The following is a 27,905-nucleotide window of genomic DNA, read 5'->3' as shown; positions in this document are numbered from 1 at the left end:
TTATACTTGTATGCGTATATTCGAATTAGTAGTCGATTTCGGACTAGTATTTATATTCATGTTCTTATTCAGTATTCGCATTAGTAGCCACAATCTAATAGTATTCATATTTCTATTCCTTTCGCAGTCGAATTCTTAATTCAATTCATATTCGTAATGGCATTCGTATTAGTATTAGTATTCGTATTCGCATTAGTTTTCGTTTTCGGATTTGTACTTATATTCGAATGAGTATGCACACTCGTATTCATATTTATTTTCGTTCTAGTATTGATATTCGCATTGCTATAATTTTATTCGCATTTCTAAAGGTATTCGCATTTGTATTTCTATTCATATGCGTAATCACATTAGTATTCGTATTTGTATTAGTATTCGTATTCGTATTCGTATTTGTATTCGTATTCGTATTCATAGTCATATTCGTATTCGTATTCGTATTCGTATTCGTATTCGTATTCGTATTCGTATTCGTATTCGTATTCGTATTCGTATTCGTATTCGTATTCTTATTCGTATTCGTATTCGTGTTCGTATTCCTACTCGTATTCGTATTCGTATTCGTATTCGTATTCCTATTCGTATTCGCATTCGTATACATACTCATTTTCGTTTTAGTATTGATTTCTGCATTGGGAGTCATAATCTTATCCGTATTCTTATTCGTCTTAATAGTCCCATTCTTATTTCTATTCGTTTTAGTAATCATATTAGTATTCATATTAGTATTCATATTCGTATACGTATCCACAATCGCGCTTATATTCGCGTTCGCATTCATACTCATTTTCGTTTTAGTATTGAAAATCGCATCAGTACTCACAATCTTATTCCTATTCGTATTCGCATTCTTTTTGGTATTCGTATTCTTTTCGTTTTCTAATTCACATTCGTTTTCGTATTTGTATACATTTTTCTATTCGTAATCGCATTTTTATTTGTATTCGTTTTTCTATTAGATCGTTCATTATGTTCTCTAATGCAATCTGCAGTTTTATACTGTCTCCGAGGTGCAAATGGGTCTTATATATATGTATATTCTATATAAATATAAGGGCGGGTCGATTTAAAAATCGCTCATTGCTCTGTGAAAATTGTATTCTAGGGATCAAAATAAGAAACTTTGCCGAAGGAACCATACCTCTAAAACGAATTCCGATGTCGAATAAAAAATTAGAAAAGTATGCTAACGGTTTCGTATTAAGAATGGCATTAGGAAACCCATTTTTAGCTTAAGTCTGCTTAAACTATTCTGATATACGACCAAAGAAGTATTTATCTTAACAAATTTAGGTCACTTTTAATTCCATACATTTCTGCACATAGTTTTCGTATTCGGCTTTCAATGTTCGTACACGTACTTTTTGCTTGAAAACAATATTTTGTATTCTCTCTTCACTTCTATTTCACCGCTTAATCATTTCAACTTCATTGCATATTAGGATCAATACTTGTGGCATGCTACGCTAGGCAGCAATAATATTCAAGTAGCGCAGGTACAACCGCTTGCTGGGCAATCGGCAATGATAGGAGCACCCCGCCGAGAAAATCACTGGTTACGGACAAGGTCTCATTAATTTGGAGGAACATTATTGACTACTTCGCATTTCTTTTGGTAATTTTGGGCAGCTGTTAATATTCGAAAAAGTAACAGTTCTTCGTGCTCTTCACAAATCCCTCATTAATTCAAATTTGAAACTTCTCTTACAGCTACTTTATTTTTTCGATAGTTCCCTAATAATGTTTCTTAGGACAATTTGTTAAAATTAAATTTCCTGGGCATTTCTAAATTATGATATTATAACTTAAAAGAGTGTTTTTGTGACTTTCTTCTGGTAAAAGAAGGGAAGCAATGGCTAACAATATTACTTTGGGGAAAAGGAATTTGAGGAGAAATCCATTATTTTCTCGGTAGTTGGCTGTAGTGATCGATATCTCGTAAAGTATGGATTAAGCAATTTAAAGTTTCTGCTCTTTGTCAAGGTGACATTTCACACTAAAAAATTCGTTTGCTAATTTTTGTTTGTTCCATTCAGTTGTCAGTTACAGCGTGTTAACAATGGAAGTAACAAATTCGTTAGATTTCACAGTTTTTCTTTGATAAAGGCGAACATGCGAAAAAGTAAGCCAGGCCGCTGAAATTATGAATGGTATTTATAGAGCGGCCGCCGTAGCCCAATGGGTTGGTGCGTGACTACCATTAGGAATTCACAGAGAGAACGCTGGTTCGAATCTTGGTGAAACATCAAAATGAAGAAAAAGTTTTTTCTAATAGCGGTCGCCCCTCGGCAGGCAATGGCAAATCTCCGAGTGTATTTCTGCCATGAAGAAGCTCCTCATAAAAATATCTGCCGTTCGGAGTCGGCTTGAAACTGTAGGTCCCTTCATTTGTGGAACAACATCAAGACGCACACCACAAATAGGGCAAGGAGCTCGGCCAAACACCCAAAAAGGGGTGTACGCGCCAATTATATATATATATATATTTATAGAGCCGATACTGAAGCAGCTAATTATGTGCAATTTTATTTTTGTCGATTTCGCAAAGGCGTTTTTGATGTTAAAGGAAATGGCGATAATGTCGATAAAATCACAGAAATGATTGGAGTTGACCGGGATGTTAGTAGTCATAGCATTACCGAGGAGCTAACGATCGGCCATGAAATAATTGTAAGCCACTTACGCATAAATATTGGATTTCCTTTTCCTCAAACTAATATTTTACTTGTGCTGAAACGAAAACTGTTTGCGCTAATTCAGTTCATCCCTACAGGGTGTGTACAATTTATATTATGTACGTACGTATGTACATTCATTTGTATATAAAGCATAAGTATAACATCCATTACTGCTTACATCCACTCGAAACGTATTCCTTTACAAACGAATTCCCATAAAACTACAAGTTATAGTAGGCAAGAACAGCAACAGCTAAGCTGTCGAGTGGCCAGGTGCTGAAGCTACAACAACAATGTGGTATGAGTGTTACAAGAACGCAAACAAGCAAGCCAGGGAGAGAGAAGGACAGGGAGAAAAAGAGGTAGAGAGAGAGAAAGAGTAGAAGCCTCCCTGCATTCACGAAAAGCTTGAGAAAATACCATGAATGGCTTAACTAATAACTGCAGAATTCCGAGTGGAACTGGTGGCATCCACCAGGAAATGTACAGTTATAGGTATTTGCAAAAACTCTATACAACTTTCAATGCCTGTGAAACAACATAGCAGCAGCAGCATTCAACTGCAGACGAGTTTACTACCGAAGCTAATTGAATGAAAAACCAGCGCTGTAAATCGAGGGAAAATTTTGACAAAAACAAACGAAATCGAAGAACGACGGCTGTATGGCCATGGCTGAGTGTTTTGTGAATTTGTGTAAGGTAAAATAAATAAAAACGAATAGTTTTTATGTTGTTGCGTTCAACAGTATATCAATAGTGCTGGTATGTACTTATGAGGGCGGGTCGATTTAAAAAGTTTAGTTTCTTTTCTCATGTAAAGCCCAAAAATGGTGATATTTTGAAATGATTGTATGGGGAAGTTCCCAGGGGAGTTCCAGGGGGTGTGCCACTGGCATGGGTGGATCGGCCGTCCAAAGTTAGTGGGGGTCGGTCATACATTTGGACTCAATTGGAGCACTCTAAATGGGTCAAAGTGGGATTTAACGTTCGACCCAAATTGGGGGACATCAGAATTCGATTTAGAGGTATGGTTCCTTCGGCAAAGTTTCTTATTTTGATCCCTAGAATACGATTTTCACAGAGCAATGGGCGATTTTTTTGCCTCCCCACAAATCGACCCGGCCTAGTACTTATGTATGCACTTATAACGGTAATGCTCCGAATTGCTACATATTTAATACGTAGTGCCTTGCGAAACCCGAACAACAAATAGTAGTGGTAGAAATTTTAACAGAAAATCATCAGAATTGGAATGGAATCCGATTTACAAGAAAAGGAAATTAAAAGTCCATATGAAGAAATGTGGAAATGTTAAACCAAAGAGTGTTAATATCTAAAGGGTTGCAACATTCGGATTGCAAATGAAAATGAAGTTATTGAAATTGGGTAAAGAAAAATGACAGGAATTTACATATAAGTTTTCATTACAGTAATAATTTTAACATTAAGAACAGCCTGTATTCGCGCTGCCTTCTGATGAAACGTCAAGTCAAGTTAAGACTAATTCATTTTCATTCCCTCTAGAGTAGGGTTGTCAGTTAGCCTTTAAGTTCTCACACTCATGTATTAATGAACTCATTGGACTTTCAGTCATAGAAAAACTTGGTATTCAAGTAGCTTCACTGAGGCCCTCAGAAGATGTAATAAAACATGTAGAGAGCCGTTGTATTGCAAGAAGTTATATCATTTTGTTTCCAAAATACCCTTCATGCCGCTGCACATTAATCCCGTTTGAGGCAGAATACTACAATCCGACAGATGTTGTTAAAATTTTAGAAAAATTTTACTCAAAACCGACTTCCCAAATTAAATAACCACGTTCTTCCGCTTACATCGGAAGTTAGGTATCTTGGAGTGATGCTTGACTCCAAACTCCATTGGAAGTTATACAATGAAAATCGGGTATATTTTTCTACTTCTGCAAATCTATGTTCGACAAAAAATGCGGACTCAAGCCACAGATCGCGCTTTGGATGCACAACGTGGAGATTCTGCCAATTTTAACACATGAATGCCTGGTTTGGTCGACAACTCTTTGGAAGAGCTATATTCTGAGTACATTGGAGAGGGTGCAAAGACTGCATGCATCACCGGAGCATGCAGAACTTTTCCCAGTGCTGCCCTGAATATCGTTTTGCATTTACTTCCCATCAGATTTTTCGTTATATCCATTGCTGCTTCAAGCGCAATCAGAATAGAGGAGGTTGGCCTCTGGAGGAAATCATTCATGGGACATGGTATTTCTCTGCACCTCGGACGGATCGCTCTATCCGCAAACTGGAGTTTGAGGGATGTGCCAGGGCAATCTTTCCAAGTAGGCAGGAATGGAGGTGCAAATCTGTACCGATATGGCACCTCTGTTTTCACTTACAGCTCCAACATAGAATCGAGAGTCGGAGAAAGGGATTTTCTAAATCAGCCAGTTTATCTAAATATTTGCTTAAAATTACCGAAAACTGCTAGTAATTTCAAGCAGAAGTCTTTGCGATCCAGCAGGCATGCAAAATGCTCAGGGAATGCGAAAGCGAGGGAGATGTTAACATTTTCTCCGATAGTCAAGCTGCGATCAAGGCTTTGATTACGCCATGGTGAAGATACAAACTAATCAACTCCTGTAAGAAGGAGATCAAATAACTTGGGTGTGTAGGTAACATTTCTCTGATCCGAGTTTCAGGATATTGGAACATAGAAGGAAATGTAGTTTTAGGTGACTGAACTGGTCTCAGAGACCTCCTACCCGGTTATCTGACTGTTTTTAAAGTGAATTCCACAACTTGTTTCTCAGAAAAGCGCAGAAAAAAGGAGTTCCATTTTTTCGTGTGCTATTTCGAAAACCCTGACGTCCCAGTACAATAGACGGAAAGCTCTCAAAGTCCTGAGAACTCCACGTCATTCAATTTCTAAACTTGTAGCCATGTTTACTGGTCCCTGGACGATCGGCTTACACGCGGAAAAGCTGGGTTTACCATTAAATTCCTATTGCAGAAGCTGTAGAGGCCTTTCAGAGAAGGAGACTGTTGATGCGGTTTGCAGATGAAAATTCGCTCCCACAAAAAGGCTTGGCATGACGTTAAAAACAAAATTTGTATGAATCTTTCCCCAGATTACGCTAAAAAAATAAACGGAAATTGTCTGAGATGATGTCAGTTTATTATAGGCAGCGCTAATTTTATGATAGGTGGCGTATTAACTATAGCGCGCCCTTCATACTGAAGTATGTAACTAAAATTTTAAGGTAGACCTTTTTGTTGTGTAGACTTTTTTTCATTTAACAGGCATGAAACACACAGTAGCTTTGCTGAAACCATTCAACAGCATTTTACTTGCTGGAATGCACCTACCTAGAGTATTCTTTCTATAGTCAGAGTATTCCCTTCTTTAGAACATCTGCTTAATTTTTTTCTACTCACTATTTCAAAATATTTTTCAATGATTGCTTTCAGCATTCTAAGTAAGATCACGTTGAATATGCAATTTGGAAGAGAGCAGAAAAACTGTTTCTATTTATTCAGCACGAAATTGTAACAGAGTCCAAAAACGAGAAGAAGAAAAAGAAAAATAGGAGTGCATTAGCGCGCAATAGCAAAGCATATTGGTGGAAAAGCAGCAAAGAGTATGCGGCACCAAACGTTGATTATATTTCAGCTATAACACAAGCCGACTGGTTAATAGCCACACACACACAGAAGCATGTAGAGGATATGTGCCTAAAGGACGTTCGGCTTACTTGCCTGACGACTTGTGAGATGTGCAGCTGGTGTGCCACTTATACTGGACACTTATATTCTGAAATTTTTACTGGTGACTTGTTGTACTTTTTCTGCGTCCGCTTTGCCGCACACTGCTACTCACAAGCCTGCTCTAGCCTGTATAGTACGCAGGCAACAATTGCTGCTGACAACGCGACGACCATGACGTCAACATTGGTTGGCGGCAGCTGCATAAACTTTTGCACAACTTAATTGAAAATGAAAATTTCAGTAGCTACTCAAACGAGGCGGCAAACTTTTTTTCGGCAAATACCAGCCGAGTAGAGAAGATAGCCAGCCAAGCAATGAATATAAGGAAAAAACAGAAGTAAAACTAGAAAACAAATTGCAATGAAATAAAATAGAGTAGCGCCAAACTTTCTTCTGCCTTCAACGGCATGTGGCAGCTTCTACGCTAGCGACAAAACAAATGGAAAATTTTCAACAATTCGTAAAGTTGTAGATGGAAAAAATTAAAATCTATTTGTGTCCAGTGTTGCCAACTAACTACAACGACCACTCAACACTCGCAACTCAACTTAGCTGAACTCCTTCAAGTTTCACAATTCATTTGTATATTCATTCGTCTTTCGATTGAATTGAGTTGAGTGGTGATTGTTGTTGCAACAACAGCAAATAGTTTGAGCACCGACTAGCTAACAGTTTGAGATGGTTAGTCAAGTGGTGGGAAATTAATGATTTGCAGCTCGAGATGGCAGGTTGTTTACAACAACCACAATGAAGAAAATTTACCGTATTTTCTTGTTTTTATTTGCCTCAGGCAAGTTGCAACTCATTATTTCTTTTATTTTATGGTAATTGTTTTTTATTTTACTTTTCTTGAGGAGCCCAGCAACAGGAATTGAATTTGAATTCGAAAACCTTATGCATTTGATTTAATTAATGCAAATGTTGCAAATTTGTTGTCAAGTTGAAAGTTGCGAAATTGCAATGCCTGCAACGCCTGCAGATGGCTGCCGCACAGCTTACTATTGGAACTTGCAACAAAAACTTCCAATTTACTCGCACAGTCACGAATGGAACTATGAGCGGTAGCGGTGCGGGCTACGAATTGAGTTCATTTTGTGTAAATGAAATGCCAGTTGGTAGAGAAAAAAAATTTCATGAAATGCAAATGGTTGAAGTACCAGACTGGCACTCACCAAGTAGTGTTAAAGCGTCGTAAAAAAAAAAAATAATAGAAAAAAGTAAAAAAAACAAATAAATAAAAATGTGAAATTCAAAACCAAAGTCCAAATTTTATTTATTTATTTATTTATTAAAAGAGTAACAATTATAAATAACTATTCCACTTAAAGAGCTAAAGCACTGGCTACTATGGCCTTCGGCTATTAGTATAATGTAATAAATGACAGCGTGTCTTATAGCCTTAACTTACATCGAGATACATAATCACAAATCTTATTTAAGTTGCATACCGTTGTCTGTTTGAGGAGTTCCGATGGTTTGATGCTTGAGAAAAAGGATGTTCTGATATTTTGTAGGGAAGGACAAGTATCTATCAGGTGAAGTGTAGTAAATTCGTTGGAGCCACAAAAAGGGCATGTAGGCTTCGGTGAACCGCTGAGCAGGTGGGCATGTGTCATGAGTGTGTGACCGATTCTCAGTCGAGTAAAGGTTTTTGCTTGGTGACATAATGCAGATGGAGGGTAGGTATTTTTTCCCTCAAAGGGGTTAAAGTTTTTATAAGGATGCTGATAAATGTTCCATTTAGTTGCTGCGTTATCTGCGGCAAGTTCTTTCGCTAGTATCTTTATGTCATTGCAAGTGATATAGTTAAATGTGAGTAGAGGTTCCTTATTCGCCTCTTTCGCTATCTTGTCAGCTTTTTCGTTACCATTTATCCCAGAGTGCCCAGGAATCCACATAATTTTGATTGCACCTGTGTGTATTGAAATTATATTGCGGCTTTTTGTTATCATCGGGGTGTCATTTGTGGGATTTAAGATAGCATCGATTGAGGATTTGCTATCGGTGCAAATTAAGTGCTTGCTACATTTCTGGGAGGCAAAGATTACTGCTTCAAGTAACGCAGCTGCTTCAGCTGTAAATATTGAAGTGAATCTTGGCAAAATTCGGGCACAGATGATAACACCTTCTGCGTTTGTCACCGCAATCGATGTGCAGGTGTCGGTTTTTGATCCGTCGGTAAAAATGATCTCCCAATCTTTCTTTAATGGGGAAATGGTTTCGAGAAAAATCTGGTTGTATTCGTTTGTATTAGTGGAATCTTTTAAATATTTGTATAGATTGTTCAAAATCGTCGAGTTGGGAACGACCCACGGTGGATGTATTGCAGGTTATAAAAGTACTGGCTGAGCAATGATATCCAGTTTTTCGGCTTCTTTTAGAATGATGGAGATTGTTGATTCCCGGCTCTTTCTGTTTAATTTTTGAGTACTAGAGTTGGTGTGTTTAAACAAAAGTCTGTTTCTACATTGAATTATCTTCAAAATACTTGTCCTTGTATTGTTGGCCACCCTTTCCGAGATGGTGGGAAGTCCAGCTTCCGCTAAGGTAACGTTTATGGGGGAAGTGGGGAAGGCCCTGATGCTTCTCCTGACTGCAGCATGGTAAGGTGCTTCTAGGCGGTTTAGATGAGTTTTAGCGCAGTGTCCGTATATAACCAACCCGAAGTCAATTTTAGATAAGATTAGAGATCTAGTGATACTTAATAATGTACTTGTATGTATCAAACAGTGCTTTAAGGATAAGTATTTAACTATGTGTAGTCTAGATAATAGGCTTAACCAAATTATTAACTGAAATTTCTCAAGCCACTTTTCATACCCATGCGCCTTAATGTTAGCCTAACGAAATTGGGAAATTCTGTAGGTAGGTAGATAGGTAGATTAGATGGCAAGAGTACCACCCCAGGTACACTACAAGTAGCACTTATGTGCCGTTTCATTACCATAATGTGGACCACTACCTGCGAAAAAATTTAGAGAAGAAAAAACCTTCTACAGCCATCCAGTGCTGTTGATGTAGTGGAGGAGAGAAAAAAGATCTAGGCTGCAGAATTTCTTCAAGTCATCCCCAAAGTGCATGCTAAAGATTCTCAAGCGTCTAACCGCCAGAGCCGGACATTTACAGAGAAAGTGCTCAACAGTCTCTTTCTCTGCTGGATCCCCACAGCTTCTGCAATAGGAGTTGTACGGAATTCCAAGCTTCTCCGCATAAGTACCGATCACCCAGTGACCGCTGTGGACACCGCAATGAGTTTGGAAATTGAATGGCGGGCGATTCCCATCACCTTAAATCTGTATTATATATAAAATTAATTAAATAAAAATGTACAGAATAAATGGAGGAAATTACTACCAATGTATGTCTGTTCATTCGTCTGTTCAACGCATGCCCCGATTAATAACTGAAGCAATTCAAGGAAGCACGCCACCGTCACCTTCACAGCGCTATTAAAAAACAGTTATTTTAAATTAAGAAAAAGTATAAAAGAATTTGGTTTCACTAAAATTTAAATATATAAGCATTTTAATTTATTTATTCTTCAATTTATGACTTCTCCTCTCAAATTAAATTTTTAAAGCAAAATATTTAAAATCCACAATTTCCTCCTATCCACTGCAACAACCCTCTTCTTCATACAAGTGGCCCACTGCAGCCATCATCCTAGCTCTCTGCTACCCTTGGAATTCACTTATAAAATGAATAGGATTCTTTACTGTAGAATTTCGTACGCAAAATTCGCGCGTAGTTGGGGTGCTTTCTTGAACTTGCAAGGGAAAGCCAATATTTTCTTCACTTCTCACAAGTAAATGCTTGCACACAAAATAGAAGCACAACAAAAAGGTCAAATAAAATTAATAAAATTTCGTAAATTCCTTGTTTAAAATATTCGCTAAATATACTTAGAAAAGCATCATTGGACTGATTATATTGAGTACATAAAAAATTTATAATAAAAAATATGTGGAAGTGCTTTTAAAAAAATATATTTTACAGAAGATGAAATTATTTTATTATTTCTTTAAAAAAGGAAAGTTATTTTAATAATTAAAAGGTTATTTACATTTGAAATAGGATATTAATTTTGAGCATTTTTGTCACTTTTGGCGTTTTTGTGCTATGTAAAGTGTTGAATGCATCGCAGATAGTTTAAACTATTTAAATTTCTTTCTATTAGGTGATTGTGTGCCACTTTCAGTCTTAGTCGCTTAGATCCTAATAAATTTCTGTCCACTAAAGTCAAGTGATTTGTAACGCTGAGCTAAAGCTTCTCCTCATATAGTCCGGGAGCCAGGGGTCGATTTTTGACTGCGTTTTTATACCTTTAAATTCTTGACTATACGAGGGGTGCCTTGTATATGTCAGGATTTGGCAACCCTGGTATTGCAATCTGGTAACTGACAGCTGTATCGCAAAGTTTGGCATTTTTTGGCTTTTACGTACTCAGAACGTTTTGAAATAGCAGCGCTATTTGTGTTGTTTACAGTAACTTAAAAGATTCATCTCGGTCCAAAATGGAATTAAATCGTGAAAATTTTCGTGCGATTATTTTTTATAACTTTCGACGTGGATTAACTCAGCAACATTGCATGGATGAACCTAATTCGTTTTTTGGCGATGAAGCTCCATCAAGGACCAGTGTTTATCGATGGTATGGTGAATTCAATCGTGGTCGTAGTTCACTCCAAGACGAATTTCGTGAAGGTCGTCCAAAATCAGTTGTTGTTCCGAAAACCATTGATGCTGTGCGCGAACTGATATTGCAAGATCGTCATGTGACCTATCGTGAGATTGAGACAATCTTAGGCATTAGTGGGACCAGCATAGTACATTCAATATTATTAATCGCTCGAAAAAAGGCTCATGTCGATTGGTCGAAGAAAATGCTCAAAAAATACGATAGCGGGGCTTCGAAACACGTCTATGACAGCAGTCGACTGTATGGGTGTTTCAAGATGAGCCAAATCCAACAAAAGTTGTTCGCGCACGAAGCACTTCCAAGCAAATGGTCGCCTGTTTTTTCGGAAAAACTGGGCATGTCGCAACCGTATCATTAGAACAACGCAGAACAGTAAATTCTGAGTGGCGCACAACCATTTGTTTGCCAGTTGTCTTGCAAGAAATTAGGAAAACGAATCGCCAAAGACGGATCACTCTTCACCAGGACAATGCGAGCTCTCACACATCGGCTCAAACAACTGCATTTTTGAGCACCCAAAACATCGAATTAATTGGTCATCCACCGTAGAGTCCTGACTTGGCACCGAATGACTTCTTTTTATTCCCGTACGTAAAAAACAAACTGAGAGGTCAACGTTTTTCGACACCTGAAGAAGCGGTTGCGGCATTCAGAATGCATGTTTTGGAGGTACCTCATTCAAAGTGGTAAAAGGGCTTCGACAATTGGTTCAAACGCATGCAAAAGTGTATAGATCTTCATGGAGAATATTTTGAAAAACAATAAACCACCGCGGTGGGTGTGATTGTAGGAGGGTACGAAACGTGTCGAAAAAAAATGTCTGCCAACTCATTTTATACCGGCTAAAATTTAAATTTAAAACTACTTTATGCCGATTGAAATTTTTTACATAATTTTTGACACATACAAAAATTTTATAATGATGGTCAGCTGCGTTTATAGCGAGGGGAAGACCATCAGCCGAAGCAAGAATGTATAATTGCGTTCAACTGACGTATTTTCCTCCCTCTACGGTGCAGCTGACTATTTTTTTTATTCCCCGAAATGTCAACAATACACAAAAAAAAAATCAGCCGGTATTAAATGAGTTGTTCAACATTTTTTTTCGACACGTTTCGCAGCATCTCACGCACGTACCCACCGCTACTGGACCAGCTGACGGTTGGTTTCGTCATCCATTGGATGGCGTCTGCCTTCAGTATTAAAATCAGTCGGCATGAAATGATCAGGTCAAAATGACCCCTGGATCCCAGACAAATATTTCCTAAATTTTCTGAAGGCCAACCAGTTGGTGCGTCATTTTTGTAAAGCGAAGAAGATCAATTAGGAGTGCAACTTTGAGTTGTGTTGTTTTTGTTGTACTATATGGCCACATAAAAATAAAAATTCAAAAATATATAGGTTAGGTTAGTTTAAAGCTTGTGTCCCCTGTGGGGCACACTAAGGCTCATGGCCCATTGTGATGCCGTGTGGAGAACTAGCTCTTATCCCTCCTAAAACCAATTTGTACTCTTCAAAAATTTCGCAAGATCCTTAATTTCGACAGAGCCGAGGTCTTCCAATTCATTAAAGGATTGTCCAATCAAAATGGCGAGTCTACGTCTGGATAGAGCAGGACTGTGACATAGAAGGTGCGGGATCGTCTCTTCCTCTTCCTCGTCCAGACAACTTCTGCAGAAGTCATGTGTTTGTACACCCATTCTCTGGGCGTGCCTACGTAATAACTAAAATTAGTGTGTTAAGACTGTGCTTATCTCTTCTTAGTAGAAGTTCCGTGCGTTTAGCACTAAGAGTCGGTCACGGTTGATGGGCGATTTCGCAAGTGGCTTCATAACGTCATCTTTCACTCGCTACTCTTACAATTTCTTCGCGGATACTTAGTTTACATGTTTGCAAGGGTATCCCTATGTCATTATCTATGTACTCATCAGTCAATTTGGTACCGATTTTCGCTAGTTCATCGGCTCTGCAGTTCCCCTCAATGTCGCAATGGCCAGGAACCCATGTTATCATAAGGTGAAATAACTCAGCCATCTCGTTAAGAGATGCGCGGCATTTCCTGGCTACATTGGAGGTTGTCGACTGTTTTGTGAGGGATTTTATCGCCGCCTGGCTATCTGTAGATGTAGATATCATCTCCAGGTATCGCATCACACTGCACCAATGTAATGACTCTCATTATTGCCATCAGTTCAGCCTGAAAGACGCTACAGTAGTCGGGAAGCCGAAAACTGAAGGAGATCCCCAAATGCTCGGAATACACACCTCCTGCCCTCGCGATTTGAGCCATCTATGTATACATGGATGGACTCGCCCTGTCTTACCACGTCCCGTTCTCACTCTTCCCTCGAGGGTAGGAGGGTCGTGAACGTTGTAATGGCAAGTATAAGAGGGACTGTATAGTCCACCTGTCCGAGAAGCCCCAACGTGCCATCCAGGATTTTACCATGGTCATAGTCTGTGTTTGACCACTTACTTAAAGTGCTTAACCTTATTGCCGCTCTGTGCGCAATGTATCGTACTTTGCCTGTAGGTATACCGAAAGGAAGTTTAATATCACATACAGCGCCTTCGATGGTGTGGTTGACAATGCACCGGTTATAACAACAGATGCAAGTCTTTGAACCTTGTCAAGTTTTTTGTTGTTAACGCCCTTCTCAAGGGCTTTCCACCATATTGCTCTACCGTAGTAGAGAATTGGTCTAATTACTGCTGTGTACAACCAGTGTATCATTTTGTAATGAGCCTTCCGCAGGAGTATAACGCCGTCGTAGCTTAGCGTACTCTATCTGCAACTCTGAGCCGCCAATTCAGCTTCCTATCCAGTACGAATCCTAGATATTTAGCGCCCTATGTTACTTTAAGGGGTTTCCCCCCTAAAAATATTTGTTGAAGAGCAGATGTCTTATGTTTTCTGCTGAATGGTATCACTTCCGTTTTTTCTGGACTTACTTCTAGTCCTAGACTTTTGCACCAAAGTGATAGTCTGTTGAGAACTCTATGTTCGAGATCACACAGTGTTGGAAGGTGTTTGCCCGAGATTGTTATTACAATATCATCATTTTTCCCAGTTCCTGAGGAAGATTAATGACGGTCAGGTTCCACAGAAACGGAGAGACTACTCCACCCTGTGGTGTAAAAAAAATTAATAGGTATATATAATATAAATATATAAAATATAAATAATTAACTACTAATACATTGCAAAATGTCGCTGTGCGCCCTCTACATGCCACCTGCAACAAAACAAAAGGTAGGTAGGTATGTATAGTGGTTGCCAATTGACACACCTAGGTTTGATATAGGCCCATTGTGATATACCAGAGCTGTCCCTTCTCCTCACTCTACATTATCCTCATTGTACCAACCTGTGGCTTTAATATATCCAACAACGCTTGCTATTTTTAAATTGGCTACTTCTGCCAAGTTATTCAAGGAACTTTTTCCTAAAATATTCTTCTATCTAAAGCCATGCACCCGCATAGAAAGTGTTCTATAGTCTCTTCTTCTTCAGTGTCGTTATAGATTCTGCAGTAGTCGTTACAGAGTGTTCCTAATCTGCTGACATACCTGCCAATCAGACAAAGGTCTGTTAGAGCCCCAAGAAGATTTCTCATGTCCTTCCTGTTCAGTTTCAACAGCCGGTTTATGTGGCCCATGTTCCATTCAACGAAAGCACGCCAACAGTTTGACCAGTTTTTTCTATGTTTCGTTATTTTTTTGAATATTCACTTTTTTTGTATAAAAGTTTAGCCGTCGTCAACAAAAACTATATAAATAAAAATGTCAAATTTTATGCAATAAATAAAAAAAATTCACAAAATTTTTCATCCCAATTCCACGATTTTTAATTGAAATTTCTGGATAGACTTTTGGTATGCAGTTTTATAGCTTATTACATTTCAGTACAGTAAGGTGCAAGTATGGAGTTGCTATAATACCCCATTGATTTTTTAGAATATCTTTCCTCAACGAATACAAAGTCACCTATGAAATCCCCCTGCTTGGGCGCGGTATGAAAGTAGAGTAAATTATATATGCACCAACCAAAGCCTCAGTGTCGACTTTTAAAGCATTATTTTACAGTGGCTTAAAATTCAAATCTGTTCTAGCATCACAGCAGCTTTTCATTTAAATTATTTGTTTAATTCATGCCGCCTTTTACATAACATAAATATATAAGCACCGTTTATTTGTCACAAATAATTGATCCAATTATGGCAAAGAAAAAGGTTTTTGCAACAAAAAGGCAAAGTAATTGCTTGTCATAAATCTAAATTATCTAGAGCTTAATGCTGTTGTACGCCAAAGTAAGTGGCGATACACAGAAAAGCAATCCAAACACACATAAAAATGCGCTTTTTTCGCGCGTACTTCAACACGTCCCCTGGCATGCATTTAGGCGCAAGAGGAAGCTATTACGCATGGAATTGCTTAAATGAAATGAGAAAACAATTAGTAGCAATTTACAAGGCAGGCAATTAATTTCAATGAAGCAAATAAGAAAAGTTACCTAAAGGAATGAGTAAAAGTAGGGTAAGATGTCTCCCTTACACATCTTTGCCTACTTTTGCTCATTCCTTTAAGTAACTTTTCCCACATCTTTGCCTACTTTTACTCATTCCTTTAAGTAACTTTTTATGGAGAAAGATTATTTATAAAGAATGCACATAAATATATGTAAGAAAAGAAAGAAAGGGGGATAGTTATAGGGAGAATGTTAATGGTTGTATGGCAGTAATGCCAGTGAAGTAAAAATGATTTCCAGCGAGGGGTGAAAAAGCGCTAAATATACAAAATGGCTTGTGTTATATAAAAAAAAATATAGTAGCAGTGAAAAAAAGGTGAAAGGTATTTAAAAAAAAATTGATAAACTTAAATAAAAAAAAAATAAAATATACATTAATTTTCTTACAGTTGAGTGTATAAAAATTCGACCACATAGAAAGTTTATATTCAAAGTGTCATAAAGTCTTTCAAACCCAAAAACCTCAGAGTGTAGACCACTTTTTAGTATAATTACCTGGTGGGCATTTCACAATAGTTTGCGTATTGGGAAATATCGCTGTGTAATTGCATTGAAAAATAAATTTATTGTTGCAATTTAAGTAGACTACCGAAAGTGGTAAGAGCAAATTTGTTTTTTTCCACAGAAAAAAATTTAATAAGCGGCAAATAACTGAAGAAGTAGTTTAACCTTGGACAGAGGGAGTATTACAATAAATTAGTTTTTGTATGGTTTAACCTATCGCTATTAGGTTGACGGAGGTTGGCCTCTGGAGCCTATTTCCTGCAGGACATAGTAGTATCTTGAAGCAGATCTCCCCTTCCTTCTCTGTTCTTCGCACTGATCTCTCCATCCGCAAACTAGGATTTGAGGGTTGTACTGGGGCTATCTTTCCGCGCAGGCAATACTGGAAGTCGGCGCGGATATAGGTACCTCTGTTTTCACTGACGAATCTCAGATGGAATCTGGAGTGGGAGCGGGGTTAACTCTAAATCAGCCAGCATTTCGGTCTTCTTTAAACTGCCGGAAACGAGCAGCGTTTTTAAAGCAGAGGTCTTCGCGATCCTGCAGACATGCAAAATGCTTCGCGATCGCTGTTGAGAGGAAGACATTAATATTTTTTCCGATAGTCGAGCTGCGATCAAGGCCCTGTCGTCGCCGTAATGCAATTCTCTTCTGGTGAACTCCTGTAAGGAGGAACTCAAACATCTCGATCGAGCAGGAAACATCTCCCTTATCTGGGTTGCTGGGCTCAGGAATATAGAGGGAAATGAAGTTGCCGACGAGCATGCCAGGAATGGGTCGACAGAACCGGTTTTAGATGTCCCCCTCTCAGATATCGGTGTCCCTTTGACCGTTGTTAAAGGGAAACTGCACAATTTCTTTCTAAAAAAGCGCATCGTGTGCTATTTCGAAAACACGACGGCCTCAATACGATAGTAACAGAACGCTTAGGGCGATGGGAATACCCCGCCAATCAATTGTGAAACTCATTGCGGTGTTCACTGGCCACTGGCTGATCGGTACTCATGCGGAGAAGCTTGGAATTCCGTACAAACCCTTATTGCAGAAGCTGTGGGGATCCTGCGGAGAAAGAGACTGTTGAACATTTTCTTTCTTTGCAAATGTCTGGCTCTGGCGGCCAGGCGGTTGAGATTCCTTAGCATGCCCTTTGGGGATGACTTGAAGAAATTCTCCAGCCTAGATCCGTTTTCTCTCTTCCACTACATCAACACCACTGGATGGCTGTAGAAGGTTTTCTCTTCCCAAAAATGTTTCTTTGCACAGGTAATGGTCCACATTATGGTCCACAAAACGGCACATAAGTGCTACTTGTAGTGTACCTGGGGTGGCACTCATGCTATTTTACCTACCTACCAACCATAATTTAACCAGAGGATGAAATAAAACTCGATGAAATAGGACAAATACTAAAATTTGTTGAGGAAGTTGTGCTCAGAGAAATACCTTGAATCCATGAAGAGTGCGCAGTAGATCCATCAGGTCGCAGTGCTAAATCCTCGCATATGAAAAACAAACAGTTTACCCACTTGTTTTAGGAATTCACCTGCCAGAGACCTGCTAGTACTCATTAGAGAGGCTGCAGGTATCTTGGGAAACCTGTGCTTTTACTGGTCAGAGTTCCTTCGTTATGCTTTAGACAAACCCCTTCTCTATCTCTCTACAAACGCTGAGGTCACAAAGCCGTTGCTAAAAGAAATTCAGCTAAATATTTCGAATTTATACTAAAGGATATACCAAATAAACTTACTTTTATTAGCCACTAAAAATATGGAGACTCTTTAGAATTAAAAAAAAAAAAAAATCAAACAAAAAATTCCAACAGTTTCACAACTTTTTGTTTTAACACAGGTATCACTAAGTGGTTACTATTCCTTGGTATTGATGTAATAAGAGTACGCAAATAAATATTTTTTCTCTACATCTTAATTCCCAGCTAAAAAAGGCAAATCCGGAATCACGTCATTTTGTACAAACTAAAATACCGACTTTAACTTTTACTGAAATTTGTATTTTAACTGCAAAGTTGTTTTAGTCCAGCTAACTCTCTTCTTCTTCTCGTCTTCTACGAGGACATCTCTCCGTTTTCACCAGTAACTGAAAAATGGGTTTTCGGGCGAAAAGCTCAAATGGAGTGAAGATAACGCGCGTTATTAAAAACTAGTGAAACAGAGTCTTAAATTATTTTGGTGCAGTTAATTTTATGATCATGACTGTACTTGAGCATCAAAAATCAATGCCGCTTCTACCTTTTCAACACACCGCAAGCACTCAACCAGACATACTTCGCATGCTCATATGTACTCATATCCGAAATTGTGTGTGTGTGCGTGCATCATTGCATACTTTCCGGAGCACTATTACAAATTACAATGCCGCTTAATGCGCATTAATACTTAAGGCCTCGAATTAATGTCATGACATTATTTATCAATGATGACCCGAACCAAATAGGCGATAAGGTTTCAGCATCAGAAGTGCGATGAGTAAAAAAGAAGATACAAGTCGACGTTGAGCACTAAAGGGAAGGACAAGCACACGCTAGTAGATATACAAGGCGCAGCCCAACCACAAAACCATTATCAGCATTTTCAGCATGTTTAACAGCAGCTTCATTATTATTATTGCAGCTCTACATTGACGTGAGGCCGACGACATTAAGCGACGGCTGTGAGGACGTACACACGCATGTGTGTTGCTGAGTGGTCAGTTACTTATTTGGAATGCTGGTGGTGGTGGTGCTGGTGATGGTAGGGTGTAGTGGAAACGCCGAAGCAACGAGAAATTCGTTCGTTTTTGTGACAGGCTTGTATGAGCTTTGTGTTGCCCGTTCTCTGAGCCATCGAAAACTGGTAAAATTAATTTCCGGCTTTTGAGTGGCAACAGTCGACGCGTCGTCTTAGTTGTTTGCATAAGCTGGGCAGCTATTTTTACTTGCTTTTTTTTGCAATTTTACTTTTTTATTTCTGTTTGGTTCAGTACTGAAATATTAATTAGATGAAATTGGAATTGTGTTTTAATGTGACGGATATTGATTTGCGAATTGAAATTGAAATGAATTGTGATTCGTCTTTTGGGATTTATCAAAATCACACGGAAGTGAGTGATTTGAAATGAGAAAAGTTTTATTGAGAAGGAATGTTGAGTTAAAGACCATAATTAAATTTTGAATAAAACATATTGAACACTCTCATATAAGCTATTTAATGAAATCAGCAAGAATTTTATAAATAAGAACAACTTCTGAACTGCCGAGAAAATAAATCTCGATCTCAGCCTTGTTCGGATTGGTTTATATAGAGGAGATTAAAAGCTTCCACTGATAATATTACACCACTGTAAAGAAATCTGCACAACTCAAGAGGATATAAAAGTGAATACGGAGTTTATTCACAAACTCATCTTCGCGATTTTGCAGATAGCGGAAACTATCTTGACAAAAAATTTTGTTTCTTCAGGATAACGACACTTAGTATTTGGTCAAAAGCATGAAGGAATGAAGAACCAATATCACAAAGCTTGATGTAGTCGTTCTGCCTAAGCTAAAAGGAGCCACAATCGAGCTATCCAAAGAAATCAAATATCTTGAAGTAATCCTCGATAGTGAACTCCTCTGGAAATCACACGTTGAAACAAAGGCAGTGCAAGGGTGTTATTAGGAAAACGCGGGGTATTTCTACTAGCAAGGTCCTATGGATCTACATGGTTAAGATAAAACCTATTATCACCTATGCATCAGTGGTTTGGATGAGTAGATTCGCTCTCGTGAGAGTCAGGAGAACCTTATCGAGACTACAACGCAATGTGGCCATCTGTTGCATCGGAGCTTTTCCGACTACTTCAGACCCGGCATTAGATGCTCTGATTAGTCTACCACCACTTCATATTTTCATCCAACGGAGGCTTTGAAGGCCATCTGTAGGCTGAAACACAATGGGAATTGGTACGGCCCCTGTCCTGCATCGGACAACAGAGAAGGCATGAACTTCGATGTAATCGATCGGTGCCCCTTGACTCCATGCCATCAAGAGTCGTGCTTGACAAGAGATACAGAGAGGTGCTGACAGAGGCTCAACTGTGGTCGAACTCTGAAAATGAGCCCGGCAAACACTGTTTTCGCATTTTCACGAATGGCTCCAGGACCGAGCACGGCTCCGGCTCTGGGGTTTACGTGGAATCCAGCGGGACAAAACCCCACTTTGCTCTTCGAATGCATGCATCTGTGTTTCAAGCGGAGGTGTAAGCTGTTCAAAAAGCGATGAACTTTGTTGTGGAAAACAAATGGAGAGGCAGATATGAATGCATCTGCAGCGACAGACTTTAGACAGCCCCCCAACCCCTTCAAGGGTAGTCGAGTACTGTAAATCCATGCTGAACTATGTCGGTAGACATAACAGCCTGATGCTAACATGGCTCCGGGACACGTGGGTATCGTGGGTAACAAGAACTCTGACTCTTTAGCTAGGGTGGGCTGTAAGGCCAACTTCTTTTAACTCCCTTATACAGCCATCAAAGCCACGGTTAGCAAACGGGTTACTGTAACCCATAAGCGAGCTTGGAAGGCTGATAAAGGCTGCAGATGAACGAAACTGATGTTACCTGTCATGTCCGATCGACTGTCGCAGTTCCTGCTGTTACTAAGCAGAGGGGACTGTAAGCGACGGGATTGGATTGATCACGAGCTACTTTCTATGGGCAAAGCACATGGAAATGTTGGGCATCTCAGACAGTGCACTCTGCCCAGCGTGTGGAGAAGAGGATGAGGGGACCCACTTTCTGTGCGTCTGCCCCGCCTTCGCTCGAATCAGGCTTGAGGTCTTTGGCACTGATGTGTTAAGAAGCGACCACCTTAGCTCCTTGGCACAAGAAGAACTGCTCAGATTTCTTCGGAGGTCGAGTAATCAGTATGGAGCTGGAAGGCGAAGTTGTGCGTTATTGGACCAAAAAGAAATTCGATGTATATTATTTGGTTGAATTTTGTAAACGAATAAGACCATAGTTGGGCATTTAATATTTTTTTGTTTTTTTTTTTTTTTTGGTTTGTGCAAATATCATACAATCGCTTAAAATTCATAGCATAATCATTTTACTTATTTTCGCTTGTTTTCGTATTGTAAGTTCGGAGAAATTTTTAAATCACTTCTGAATTTTAATTGTATTTATCTTTCTTCTTTGATTTGGTTTTTGTTGTTTTATTTAATTTTTATTTTTTTTTTTTTTAGTATTTGGTCTGTTACTATGCGCCTTTCCGCTCGAGTGCCGATGCAGCGGGCAAAAATCAGCAGCATTAAAAGTAATTAAAATTTCAAATAAAATTCCATCAGTGTTACAAGCTGAGCTGGAAAGTAAAGCCGAATCAAGCGGATACCTCTTCCCATAAAAAATGAAAAAAAAACGCTTTCTGCCTCTCCAAAACTTCACAATTCCAGTAACTCATTAAAAAGTGAAAAATTATGCCAGGAAAACAGTTTACCAAAAATATATTTTACTGCTCAGGCAACCACAAAATTTTGTTAAAAAAAGTTCAAATATTCTGAATTCTTTGAATTTTTTTCATGACAAATACTTTTCTAAGTAGTGATTTCTTCGTCAAGAAAATGCACAAACTTTCAGACTTTATGCTGAAAATGTAGGGAAGTAAAGAACACAAAAAAAAAAATCATTTGAATTTAAATCGACTTTCAATGAGACAAGAATAGCTGCGCAATACAAAAACAAAAACGAAAACAAGCACAAGCACAAGCAAGCAGCAACAACAATAAAACATTAAGTTTATCACTTTGAGTTTTGAGTAAAGCAAAACTTTTCACTTTGACTTTGCGAATTTTTAGCCGCAATCACCTCGAAGCAGCTACCGATGGCCTCTCTCCTGCGTCTTGTCCTACAATAGAGTGTTGTTGTTGTGAAGCAGTTGTTGTTGTCATTGTTGTGAAAACTTTATCGTTTGTCTGCACAATATTTATGCATATGCCAAAAACATGTCGGCAACGATAACAACAACAACAACCACAACAGCCTCGATGGCAACAATATACAGCGAGGCATTTTAGGGCAGAAAAGCAATAAAATACAGCAATACATTGAAAGCATTAACACCAATAACGGCTATCAGGCACACACACACGCACACGGTACGCACAGATATTCGTATGTATGTGGAGGCAGACAGACAGTCAAACAATGAGACTTACTTTCGCGGAGGCATAGAGAAAACCGAAGAGACAACAAAGAGGCGCTTGCAATTTATTGCCACTTGTTTTTATTGGGATGTTGGTTTCGCTGTTACTTTCGCTGCTGCCGTCGAACAAATAAAGCCGATTTCCATAAAGCATTTGTTGGTAAATTCAAATTGAAATATAAAGCGGATTGTTGGCACCTTAAAGCCAAAAGGGTGGCACAAGCAAAACGTATTTTTTTTATTTTTAATAAAATTAATTGAAGACAAAGTAACTTTTTCGGCAAAATTATGACTTGAGGCTATTTTTCCTGAGTTTCTACTTGTGGTTGCTAATTTCTAGTGAGAAATAACACTGCCAACTTTTTGGCGCTTGTTTGTTGGTGCAAACTTGTAGGAAATATATTTTTGGTGCCTACTTTTTGGCGTTATATTTCCTTGGTGCCTACTATTTGGGGTGTATTTTGGTCCCAATGTTTTTGGCGTTTTTTTTTTGGTGCCTCCTGTTGGGCGCTTATTTCCCTTACCTGGCTAGTGCCTGTGCGTACTATAAAGTGCCATCCATTCCGTCGTCGGATTCAATCGTGTTGCCTTGCGGTAATATGTGCCGTGGCTGCGGTCCTGGAATCACTGCGTTTGTGCGGGTGATAAACGCTCGGAGTAGTGCGCGTTGCTGCCACGGTTTGTATCTGGCGTTTGCCTACACCGGTCGACACTGTTCCGTTTTTTGTAAATTTTGTCTCTTTATATTCTCTGAAAATGTTGTGGATCTATTTAGATATATACTCTTTCCCTCTCTCTCTGTCATTCTCGCTCGGGGCTCTCCCTCTTTCTTTGTCTGCCTTGAAAGTTTCACTTCTGTTATGTGTACTACGCTACACGCACTCTTTTTTTTTATTTGGAAATGACTGCAAAATAGCCTAAAAATTAGATTTCTTGCCTATATCTCAAAAGCGCTCATCCAGAAAAATAAATAGAAATTATTTTTATATGCAGCAAACCGCAAGTAATCTCAAAAACACTTTTTTAACGAGGTTTCACTTTTTAATAAAATATTTCTACTAGTTTTACTAGTCAAAATTTTTGCCGAAAAAGAGCTGCTATTGTGAAAATTTGCTATGCTCAAAAGATAAAGCTTACTTGAGGCACCCTGTGCAAGCAAGCAAACATACGCTTTTGAAATAAAATTTCGTTCCTGGTATCAACACATTTGTGCTTGCTAACGCTGAAGTACCCTCGAGATTTACAAGAACATACTTATACGAAATTTTACATACGCACAACACTTATTGTACTTAGTATATTAAAATTGAAATTGAAATTCACAAATAAGCGCAAGAAAAAAGTCATTATTTTTATTTAAAAAATTTTTTGTTTATAAATTTTTTATGTATACAGTAGGTTCTGTTTTTATGCGGTAGATACGTTCCGAAAGAAACAGCATAAAAAAAGCTACTAGTTCTATAGTAAAATTATAGATACGTTTCTAAGTGCTAATACCGCATAAATCTGAAATAATGTAATAAAATCGCATAAAGAAAGGGTACTAGTCCCATATTATAACTATAGATATGTTCCATAGACCGCATAAATCTGAAATAATTAAATACAATAATATCGCATAAACAAAAAATTGTATTTTTGAAAATTATATCTCTATTTAAGAAACGTCAGAATCGAAAAATAAATTTAATTCAGAAATAGAATCAGACAATACCCACATGTTGCGCAATCGTTTAGGATTTCGAGTAAAATTACTTTCGTCACTTGAGGAAATGTACACGTCTGATCTAGATAGTTATGCAGGCGGTTCCATACTTGTAGGGTTAGCATTTCTGATGTAGTCTGTGATGAGTTTTTGCTTAGCTGGTTTAGAATCTTGTTTATATGTACAATTCCCGATAGGTCGACATGCATTTTGTAATTTAAAAAAAACCGCACTATTTCAAAACCGCTTAAAAAAAAGCCGCATAAAAACAGAACCTACTGTATATAGATAGTTCTGATTGATATATATATATTACATAAAAAAATAATAAAAAAAAAAAACTTTTAATTTAAGAAATAAAAATAATGAATTTTGTCTTGCATTTATTTGTGAATTTCAAAGCACTCTTCATCGCAAATGCCATTGAAAAGAATTTGGAATGCACTACTTTTTTCGGTATGCGAAATATTGAAAGCACTTTTAGATCTTCTGGGACCGACAAACCGGCTAGAGCATCAAGTTTGATACTGAAATGAGTTTAAATATTGTTAATAAATAAACAAATAATTTGCTCCGAGCTCTTCCTCCTTTTTAGTGGTGTGCGTTTTGATGTTGTTCTACAAATAGAGAGATCTACTGTTTTTAATTATTATGCAAAATTAATAATATACATATATTAATTTGATTAAAAATCTTGATGTGTTGACCCAATTTGGGCATAGGTAGGTAGGTAGGTACAGAGGTTGTCGTTTGACGCCCCTAGGTCTGCTGTAGGCCCATTGTGATACCACCGGGGCTATTCTCTCTCCTCACTCTACATTGTCCTCATTGAACCAACCTGACTTGACAAGGCTAGTTATTTTTATATTGGCTACTTGTGCCAAGTTATTCAGGGAGCTTTCTCTTAAAATATTGAACCTTCTTCTATCCAGAGCCATGCATCCGCATAGAAAGTGTTCTATAGTCTCTTCTTCTACAATGTCGTTACAGCTTCTGCAAGAGTCGCTATAGGCTGCTCCCAGCCTACTGGCATACCGGCCATTCAGACAATGCCCTGTTAGGACCCCGAGAAGATGTCCTATGTTTTTCCTGTTTAGTTTCAACAGTCGGCTTGTGCGGCCCATCTTCCATTCCGGCCACGTATTCTACTAGTTGCACAGGTCAGGGACTGAGACCATAGCCTGTTGTCAGCACTGATAGTGTGTTTATCTATAAGCATCTTGCAAGTTGCTAAAGGTATACGTATGTTCGCTTTGTCTGGTTGGATCGGTAATGTGGTACCGTGGTTTGCATTTGCCTTCTATGTCTCTATGACCCGGCACCCAGAGCAGGTTTATTACAAAGTACTGTGATAGTTATGTCAAAACATCGATACATTCTTTTACTGCCTTCGAATTAATATTAGGCGATTTAAAAGCTTTTCATTTGGGCACAAGAATCGCACACGACTGCTCTCGCAACTGGTTCTAGCAGGCTATAAATTTTAAAATTCCAATAAAAGCACCACACATTGACAGCTTTTGACTACTTATTTATTTGCTTTCTAATTTGAGTATTCGTTTTATAGAAATATAGTTCATTCTATAACAAGTGCTACATGCAAATATACACAACGCAAGTTCTAAACTTTGCCCAAGAAAAATTTGAACAAATTCGAAAAATTTTCAGCAAAATATTCAAAATTATTTTTCAAAATTTAAAAAAGAAAATTGGGTATGGAGGTTTATGGTTCATTCAGTTTTAGTACAATAAAGTGCAAGTTTGAAGTCACATAAAATTTAACTTACGTAAAACAAGGTGCCGAAAAGTCAACGAGTGATTTTAGTCACTTAAAACATGAGTTTTATTATACCAGAATTAAATGAGCACAAAAACTTGCTAAAACTCTGAATAGAAACTATGAAAATTTGATGAAAATTAGCTGCAAGCTGAGAAATTTTACACAAAGTTCAAAGCTTGAATTTGTGAGGATTTTCGTTATAGAATGTCGTATTTGTTAGAAATAAAAGTGCTTAAAAGTAATTGAAGAAAAAATATTGTTGAAATTTGTCACTACAACACAACGACCGCTTCATTACGTCTCACACTTAATAATTTATGAATGGGTAGAGGCTCCCGTGCGACCTCACTTTCGCTTTCCACTAATGCACCTGATTCAGAAACTTTAAAGAGTTGTATTAAAAAGTACTTGAAATATTTGCAAGACTTTATATTTTCCGCTAAATATAGAATGAAAACATCAATAAGCTTCTTTCTTCAATCCCTATTGGGCAATAAATAAATAGAACTTAAAAGTAGAAGTAAGAACGAGGTTTAATGCTTTGTGCAAAGTATCATCCAAGGAGTATGAAAAGTGAGAAGAAAAAAGTAGACATACAAATAATAATAAAATAAGATCAAAGTCAAAATTCACGGCAACAACCTGGCGCCAGTGAAGCGAAGCTTATACACTTGAGTAACTCTCACACACCTTGAACAGCTACGCCAAGGTCACATGCCTTGCGAAGGAAACACGCGTTTAATAATATTGTGCTTTGTTGTAGCAACAAATGTTGCTGTTTCCTATTGTTAAGTTCACTTTTATGTCGCAGTTTGCGTGAGTGTGAGTAATATCCTGAAGCAATTTGGTTCATATGAATGTGAAAATTAATGTGTGTTTGTATGTATTTATGTACGTGCTAAGAAATCTATGGCACAGTTTCAATTTTATTTGCATGATGGCGCCATTATTTGATTGTCAGTGAAAAGTTTGGTAACACAAAGGAGTGTAGGGAAAAGTGACAGTAAAATGAACCACAGAGCAGAATCTAATGATGTTATGAGAATGAGACGGGTTGAGAATTGCAGTCTGAGATCTAAAATGAATTTTTAACGCAATTTACAAAATAAGGCTTCAAGTGTGTGTAGGAGAAGATTTTCATAAAGCAAAGTAAAAGAACTGGATGTGAAATGTGTATTTTCTTCGATGCGAAAAACGATAGTAAAAATTTAAGATGGTAATAAAAATAATAAAAAAATAAAAAGATAATAGCAGTAATAATAATAATAAAAAATTGCAATTAATGAATAAGAAAAATAAGTCGATAAAAACAATAATAAAACATCGCAAATATAATAGTAATAATAATAATAATAATTAAAAAAAAAAAAGTTACAAAAAGTAGGACGATAAAAAAATCTCCTTTATACTTCGTTCAATAATGTGTGTGACTAATTAATTAAAACACATTTTTTTGCCAAAATTCGTTTTTATTCATCAACATAGTCCCCTTTTAGGGAGATCCAATCATTCCAACGCTTTTCCAATCTTTCGATACCGCCTTTGTAAAACGATTTTTCTTTGCCTTCAAAATAGGCCTCAGTTTCGGGGATTACTTCATCATTTGAGCCAAATCACTTACCACGTAGCATCTTTTTGAGGTCTGCGAAGAGCCAGTAGTCGCTGAGGGCCAAATCTGGAGAATACGGTGGATGTGGAAGCAATTCGAAGCCCAATTCGTTCAATTTTTCCATCGTTTTCATTGATTTGTGACGCTGGGCATTGCCTTGGTAGAACAATACTTTTTTCTTCGCCATATGAGGCCGTTTCTTTGCGATTTCGTCTTTCAAACGCTCCAATATCGCTATATAATAGTCGCTGTTGATGGTCTGCCCCTTCTGGAGATAGTCGATGAATATTATTCTATTCGCATCCCAAAATACAGACGCCATAATCTTGCCAGCCGACTGCTGCGTCTTTGGTTGCTTTGGGCGGTTTTCACCGGCTGCATGCCACTCAGCAGACTGCCGATTTGACTCTGGGGTGAATTGGTGGATCCATATTTCATCCATTGTGATGTACCGACGCAAAAACTCAGACTTATTGCGCGTAAACAT

The 27,905-nt window shown here is 38.0% G+C and overlaps 1 protein-coding gene across 1 annotated transcript; it reads right to left on the bottom strand.

The window, feature by feature from the left end:
- Window positions 1-27,905, bottom strand: LOC128857461 (putative uncharacterized protein DDB_G0282133). The gene is made up of 3 exons (XM_054093217.1): window positions 27,591-27,905; window positions 544-916; window positions 1-134 (listed from the first exon to the last, which is right to left on the bottom strand). Exons 1-3 carry the CDS (start codon window positions 27,903-27,905, stop codon window positions 1-3), a joined length of 822 nt encoding a protein of 273 aa, XP_053949192.1.

Source organism: Anastrepha ludens, chromosome 3 (genome assembly GCF_028408465.1).
Source record: "Anastrepha ludens isolate Willacy chromosome 3, idAnaLude1.1, whole genome shotgun sequence".
Classification (NCBI taxonomy): Eukaryota; Metazoa; Arthropoda; class Insecta; order Diptera; family Tephritidae; genus Anastrepha; species Anastrepha ludens.
The sequence above is the reverse complement of the archived record's forward strand: the minus strand, read 5'-3'. Positions and strand labels throughout refer to the sequence as shown.

Excerpts from the sequence above, each read along its gene's own strand:
- LOC128857461 (XM_054093217.1), bottom strand. The coding sequence starts at position 27,905 with ATGTTTACGCGCAATAAGTCTGAGTTTTTGCGTCGGTACATCACAATG. Across the intron at positions 917-27,590 it reads CTCATATGGCGAAGAAAAAA|AAAAATGTATACAAATACGA; the intron begins GTATTGTTCTAC and ends GATTACGAATAG. Across the intron at positions 135-543 it reads GAATACGAATACGAATACGA|AATTCGACTGCGAAAGGAAT; the intron begins GTAGGAATACGA and ends AATTGAATTAAG.